The 7,745-nt window shown below is 39.3% G+C and overlaps 1 protein-coding gene across 1 annotated transcript; it reads right to left on the bottom strand.

The window, feature by feature from the left end:
* Positions 1-475: 475 nt before the first annotated feature.
* On the bottom strand, positions 476-3,745 carry LOC121953613 (crescerin-like protein che-12). Its single transcript, XM_042500796.1, has 7 exons — positions 3,313-3,745; positions 1,954-2,782; positions 1,678-1,810; positions 1,382-1,487; positions 1,028-1,266; positions 746-904; positions 476-599 (listed from the first exon to the last, which is right to left on the bottom strand). Exons 1-7 carry the CDS (start codon positions 3,385-3,387, stop codon positions 476-478), a joined length of 1,665 nt encoding a protein of 554 aa, XP_042356730.1. The 5' UTR covers positions 3,388-3,745.
* Positions 3,746-7,745: the final 4,000 nt, after the last annotated feature.

Raw genomic sequence — 7,745 nt, 5'->3', positions numbered from 1 at the left:
TATGTATGCGTTTTGCTGTTGCTGTTGGGTTGATTTTTTTAAGTGAGTCACGTTTTCAGTTACAGACTGACCGGAAAACATAAGTAAACAGCAGATAGCAGCATGGAGGCGAGTGACAATGTTACAGTGGTTACTTTTTGACATTTCTCACTTACATTCTCTTTTTTAAAACTGATGCTGACTAATTAGGATTGATTTTTGGATACTGCTTGGGTGGAGGTGGAAGGTATTGTGTGGCAGCCCCATCACTGCATCTCACTGGTAAAGAGGCTAAAATTAGTGTATTCACTAAGATATTGTGCTCCAAACACTGTCAATTGCATGTGAGTTATCTGCCCTTTTTTCTTACTGCTTCATTTTAACGAAAACAATTCTTTTTAAACAGTTGAAATGTAATGTGGTCATAAACATTATTAACAACTACAATAGAAAAAGAACAATATAAATCAAACTGTTAACAAAATGTCGTTGACTTTTATTTGACCTTTTTGAAGATCTTATTTAAAGATCTTCTCTCTTTTTCTGGGACAATCTTTGTCCACATGTTCAGGAAGTCCTCGTTTTGGGCCAGTTGTAGGAGAACTGTTTGTCCATGGTGTCTGTGGAGGAATACATTTCACAATTAGCTTACAGTTCAGAAAAATACAATGAAGACTGTGAAAACACTTAACAAAGACACAAGAGCCACAAATCAAAAGATTATGCATAATGTCAGACTAAAAATCTACTGAACTTGATAACCCACCTGACTTCTGGAGCACCATCAACACACATCTTGGACAAAGCAAGAAGGAAGCGTTCAGTGAATGTCCTTCCTGCTGTCAGGATACGTCTTGCTCCGAGGTTGTCTGCCAGCTGGTGCATGTGTTGTGCCATGCTGCCTCTGACTGCAACACAACGGTGACTGAGAAGGGACAAAAATGAGACAAATACATTAAGTGACTAAGTATTTTTCATTATCCTACTTAATTTTAATTTAATTCTTCTGCTGAAAAATCAAATGCTGCCTCCTCTCCTCTCCTCTTACTTTAGCCCTGTGTTCAGCAGAACACTCAGGATGCGACCGTGGCTGCAGTTTCCCACCATGGCATCCAGTGCAAGATTGGCCTGCTGCTGGATAAAGGCGTTTGTTGACGCTGCCAGTTTCAGCAGCAAGGCTCGGCCCGTGCCTTCCACCTCTGGGTCCATGGCCTTTTTGAGGTGAATGTACAGCTCAGCAACAGTGTTCATCGCTGCACAGGCAACTGCAGAGCGCAAATTTTTCACCTGTATTGTAAGAATAAACAGTCAGTCAAGAATTAGGCATGTACAATCATTAACACAGGTCACCAAATGAAAATGCATCGAACAAAAGACACAATGAGGAAAGTGTGTATCATACCTGCTCAATGAGGACCAAACACACCTCATGAAGTTTGGTCTTCAGGATCTCTGAGTGGTGCTGTGCCAGAGCTTGAATAATTTTCAGGCCATCAATTTCCCTCTCCCTGTATGTTTAAATGTTAAGAATGATTAAGTGATAAAAGTTGGAGTTGACAACATTTATTGGCTCCTCACAGAAGGTCAATAAAACAGTTGCACGGGGTGTTTTGATGTGAAACAGACAACATAACTGAGTATAGGTCAAGCACTGTTTGAGCTGATACATCAGACTGCTCTCTAATGTCAGTGTCTTACCAGTCATCGGAGGAGAGCAGCTTAAAGCAGGACGACAGGCCGTCCATAGGGTTGGTCAATGGCTGCAGTTCAACCCTTTTCACCTTTCTGTCATTCTTAGTCTGAGGGCTGCAGTCTTGTGCTGTCCTCTTGCCTGATAAGATATATAATACTTGTTACTCACCTATGTTCTCATTCAAACCATTGCACTTGGTGTATATACCAAAACTATAAAACTCATGAGTAAAGTTCAAAGCTTCAACTACAATTATTCAGGATGTGTATAAAAAAACATACCAGCTCCACTGACAACTTTTATAGAACGCAGGTTTAACCCAGGCCGAGTTCCTCTTTTCTGGGTCGGGGGAACTGGTGGAGGGGTTGGGGACAAAGGGGTCTCTGCTTGTGTCCTCCTACAAGGTTGTGTAGGGGTCCTCTCAGGTGCCACTGCTACGGTCCTCTTGGGAGCATGTGCAGGGCCCATCTCGGGAGCTGGTGCAGGACTCCTCTTGGGAGCAGCTGGGGATCCAATGAATTTGCCAGTAAGCACAGGCAGACGAGATGTTCTTCTCCTGAGCGGTGGAAGTGCTCGAGGAGTAGGAGGAGGAGTTGGTCTGATTGGGATATCCTCAATCAGAGGAATGGCCCTCAGCTCAGTGGGTGTACAGGTATCAACAGACCTGAGGGAAGCAGTAGGGCTCGCCTCTCTCTCTGCCATTTGAGCCTCTTTAATTGCACATGCAGCCATCTGGCCGCCGAGAAACACCTTGTCCCAGAAGGAGTCGTCCTCCTCATCATCCAAACTTGTGGGACTCCTCTGGCATTTGGTGATGTCCTCCACATGCAAACGAGTGACACCTACAAGAGGGGCGAGCCTCCTTCTTTGCCAAGGGGATTTGGTGCTTCTTAAGGGCAAAGTTGTTGGTGGTTGAGGTGACGGCAGGGGGATGTCCTGGACGGAGAGTCCCAGTCTCTCCAGTACCGCATCCTTAAGGGCTTTCTCCACAGCGCACAGGCCTTCTGCATGGAGAGTTAAGGCAGCCCTTCCTGCCCGTTCTTTGTCCAGGATCGAGGACTCGGTGGTGAAGCCATTGGAGGTCTTCTGTCCATTCTGGCTCTCAATTTGCTGTGGAAATAAAGTTTAACATTACTGAGTAACTTTGTAATCATGGCAGTTGATTTGGTTCAAGTGCAACTCAGTTATGAACAGCAAGACAGACAGAAATGAGTAGAGTCTGCAGTTTGGGGAAGGTTACTTTTGAAATTTAGTAAGTCACAGATAGTTACCCTGTCGGAAGTGTGATAAGTAATGTTTATTTTAATTAGTTAGACAAGGTAATGTTACTTATTACATTTGATTACCGTTGGGCAATAAAAGTGAAAAATGTCCAGAAATAAGCTCTCAAAAGAAAGCATTTTTGCTTGGCAAAAAGATGACTCCCTCTGACCAACATTTTTTAATTATAACATATTTTTCTTTAAGCTTTGACCAGTTTAAAGCATTAATAAGAAAGGTTATCAGATGTAATAAGTGACATGAGTTTGGTAGAGTAAATACTATAGTTACTTTTTCAAATCTGAACAGGGTAACTAATGATTTTTTAAACTCTTAAATTTCCAAAGTAACTTTTTTGACACTGAAAGTTGGTTACTTACACCACCATCATCGCTGATTCTCTGGCTCCACATCTGAAAGTGGTGGAAGATGTTTGATTTTCCTTGGTTCGCCATAGCGTCCAAAAAAAACCCAAAACTGCAGTGAATTGTGTACAAGTACAAAAGACAACTGCAGAGAATTTGTTCGCAAGTAAAAAACGCAACTACAGTAAATTGTTCACGAGTGGAAACTGTTAGTACTTCTCTCAAAGAGATCCGTGTGTGTGACTGATAGGTGTTAGGCTCTAAGGTTCATATATAAGCTTGTTAGGGAATGCTAGAATTAGAATGTTCCTTAGTTCTGTGTGACATCCCTACTGTTCTGTTTCATGTATGTGTGTATTACTATTCAATCAACAACATAAACCCCTTAAAAGAAAACTGTTGAAACCTGAATTAAGTGAACCAGGAGGCATTTTAAGCATAATAGAGGGAGGGAGGGGACAATCTGAATGTATGAGCACAGAGTGAATCAAAAGGAAGGGGCAGCCTAAATAAAGTAATCTTAAACATTCATCAAACTCTTCTTGGGCCCTACACACCTACAGTCCACTACACACAGGTGTTTTTAATTGCCTGATTAGACCTCTTATCAGGACTCAGTGGGCATATTCAGACACTGCTCGATCTACATCTCCTGAGCAGAGCTCCAATCAGCCAGAATAACTGAAAACACCTGTGTGGCTGTTCAGAGACTTTAAGGAACTCACTGTTGTTTAAGAGCGTGAGTGCTCTTTAATCTATTAAGAATATAACCATTGTAAATGTAAGTTACTGAAGAGAAAAAAAACATTATAACCTCATTTTACAAAAAAAATGAAATGACCTACAATACTTAAATGAAACACCTGGGCAAGACAAAATATCCAGTTTATAGGTGAGCAGATCTGAAAAATCTGAATCAAAACAGCCAGACTTCCCTGCACACATGATCGGCAGTTTTTTGATGAATATTTAGTTTTAGTATGACACTGAATTAAGTTTCCCTGGGTACATATACATTACTGTTATTGTCGGTCACAAAAGTCTTTGTCGTTGACACTGTAGTGTAATATAAAAGGCAAATCGCTGAAGTGAGCTATCATCCAGAGCTGCCACACTGTATAAAAAGCAAGGGAGGAAATGCTATTTGAATCTGACAGTGATCAGCTAATTCCTTCTCTTGTGAAAATTTCACAGTATGTTTGTGGGCTGATACATAAGATTACACACGTTTACCCAACACCATATGGTTCATGAGAAGATGGAAGCAAGATTTAGAGGAACTGCCTGCCAGCAGGACGATGGAAACGTTGCACAATAGGAAGAAAAAAGAATGATGACTAGTCAGTCTCTGCCACAACCAGCTATGAGTTCAGTTTAAGTCATGAAACAATCAAGGGCATGTTAAATCTGAAAACAGTGCGCACTGTTGGGTGTGTCAGAGGTGTTGCACAATCAGCAGCAACATTTATATAAACCAAATCCTAGTAGATATTTACTAATGAACATACAATTTTTGTTTCTACGCGCTTTGGCAATGTAAACATTTATTTAACATGCCAATAAAACCCCACTGGTTTGAACTGGATTGAGTTAAACTGCCTTATTTAAAGGTAATGCATTTACATGACACAACAAGGTGTTTAACACACCACTGTTTCTGTTTAAGTAATGTTTTGCTGTGTATTGTCAGGGCTGAAAACAGACTCCTTTGCAATTACTTTAAGTCATTCAACCAATACTACCACATAGGTCATTTGTTCTTACCCTCTATTATGACCCACAGTAGCATTTCCTAAATTAGCCTCTCTACTGGTGGCAGGAGATAAACACAAATACAAGATATGGGCTATAAAGTCAGTTTTAAATGCATGGTTAATGTTGTGACAAAGGTGTGGTTAGTTTCCAGCAACAAAACTAATTGGTTAGGTTCAGGAAAAGATCATGGCTTGAATTAAAATAAGTGCTTGTATGACTGACATGTATGACTGACATTACGTATGTGGTGCTGGTTAAGTGCGCTACATATTGTATATGACATAAGTAACAATACAAGTTGCGTACCTGATGTAAATAACTCAAATCATCCATTCATCTAACCCAACCTTCTCCTTATGCAGAATTTGTCACTCTTTATACTACATCACCTGACTTTCTTCTTTGCTCCCATTATATTTCATACAGTCACTTGTGGTCACCACCTAACCATAAACACAAATGGGTAGTAATAAGCTGCTTGTAAAATCTTATTGGGTCTTTTTTCGGGGAAGGATAGTGCCCTTTATTTACTTGAAACTTGAATGCATAAATCATAAATCCAAATGGACCTGTCCTATTGATTAAATAAATAAATCACATGCATGTATTTTGCATCTAAACACATTTTGCTGGACTGTAAGTTTCTCTAAACTCATTCTAATGCACAAAAATGTGTACATGCAGTTATAATCCTTTGTTTGTCATTTTTATCATTAAATCTACACAATACTCTGTTTCATCCAAGGGGAAAAACGATACGTGTTTGTGCTGCCCAGTTTCTTTGCATATTGAGACATTACCTGTTGGAAGCTACTGAGGTCCAGCTGGTGATATTTTAATGACACAAAATGTACATCAATCATCTCTGTGATTAAATCAGAAGCTGTAATTGTGAGTAAGTATATCTGTTAAGCACTCATTCAGATGTACATCAGGTCTTTTTACATGATATGGTGGGAAAGGCACAGGTGTTATTATTAATATTATCAATGGCTCTGTTCTATACAAGTGTTGCAGTAAGTCAGTGTGAGTCCTGATCAGGACCCTGACACCAAACCAGCTAAATGGAATTTAGCCGTGATTAATTTATGCTTTTCCTACTCTGATGTGTCAATGTCTTCAGTGAAAAAAGGTCTTTTAGGCCATGATCACATCAAAGGCAAATGTGGCCTTTTTTTTCTTTATCTCATGTGACACACATCTAAGTTTTTTCAAAGTAGCGTGGACACAGAAATTTGATTTTTCTCCCTTTTAGATTCCTCGCTCACTGTGAAAACATGCGAGTCAAAGTTTCCTTTACAAAGTCAGCATGACACATGGTAAATGGTCATTTGGTGGGCGAATTATTCTTTTTATCTGAGCCCTGATAACAGTTTTTTTTTTTTGTGCATGTATCATAAGTGAAAATCATGCTCCTTGTCGAATGAGAGAAACCTTGCTATAAATGCATTGTTAAAAAAATATGAGTTGTACCGAATTTAGAATAGCATTGTGTCACTATATAAATTATATGTGGGCATTCAGACATAAAAAAAAGCTCTTTCTTACATGTATTTTCTTGATAAAATAAGCAACCCTAATCATTGTTTCTCAGGCCTTGACGTCAGATATGTTTTAGAATTAAATGTGGAGAACAAAAACTGTTTTAAGCCACTGTCAGATCATTTGTATTTAAAACTTTATCTTGCTAGGGTGAAACACATTAAAAGCTGTAATTCTGTTGGGCTTTGGTAGCACAGCCTGAGGTGAGGTCTAATCAACCTGATTCATTGAAAACACCTGTGTGAAGAGCCAGAGCTCAGGCAAAGGAGGATTTTAGAAGATACCTCTTGATGCATTTTTTTGTTTTTCAGTTAAACTTCAAATAACATGTTATGTATATGCTACTCACATTAAATGTCATCAGCATGTGTGCTCAGTATAAAAACAAAGAGGTGCTTTACAAGCTGATTTTAATTTTAACAAACATTTCTGAGCACACTCTCTTGTAGAAGTGAATTTTCTCCAAAGTTAAATAATGTATAAAGTCTTTAATACATAGCTTAGAAGTTTGAGGAAATTTGTTCTTTCCATTTAAGCATTATAAGTCATCCAGCAAAAAGATATGCAGAGGCGATTATATATTTTGCCTGGCATCAAAGATGTAGATCTTGTGGAGCTACTCCAAATGCTGCAGTTGTAGCAGAAGGTTCTATGGGTTCTTCCAACACCATCTGAAAAGTTTTTACGGACATGGGTATCTTTACTGTAAATCAATTAAACTCTTTAATAAACTAAGATCAAACTTGTACAAGTACTTATTACTCCAAAAGTTTGAAAAGGTGCATAAATACACCTGAAACAGACTATCATAGGACTCTTTGTATGTCTTTGTAAAACACACAATAATGAAGATGTTTCAGGTCCAACAGGGTTATTCAAAAAGGAACCATCGCAATACACCATATCAAACACATGGTGGTGCCACAGAATAAGGTGTGATGAGTCCTGTTTCACTCCCTCACTGGAGGAAGTACTTATAACCAGAGACAGAATTAGCTCAGTATTGTTGTCACACACATACTTGATTGACATAAGAGTGTTTCAACAGATACACACTCTGTATCCACATGATGACAGGTTCTCTATTTTCCTCCTGACCTTTCCTGCCAGTCACAGCCACTGTAAAACAAGTGCTATAAAACAGCAGCCAG

Source organism: Plectropomus leopardus, chromosome 14 (genome assembly GCF_008729295.1).
Source record: "Plectropomus leopardus isolate mb chromosome 14, YSFRI_Pleo_2.0, whole genome shotgun sequence".
Lineage (NCBI taxonomy): Eukaryota > Metazoa > Chordata > Actinopteri > Perciformes > Serranidae > Plectropomus > Plectropomus leopardus.
Note: the sequence above shows the minus strand (reverse complement) of the source record. Positions and strands in the feature narration are given on the sequence as shown.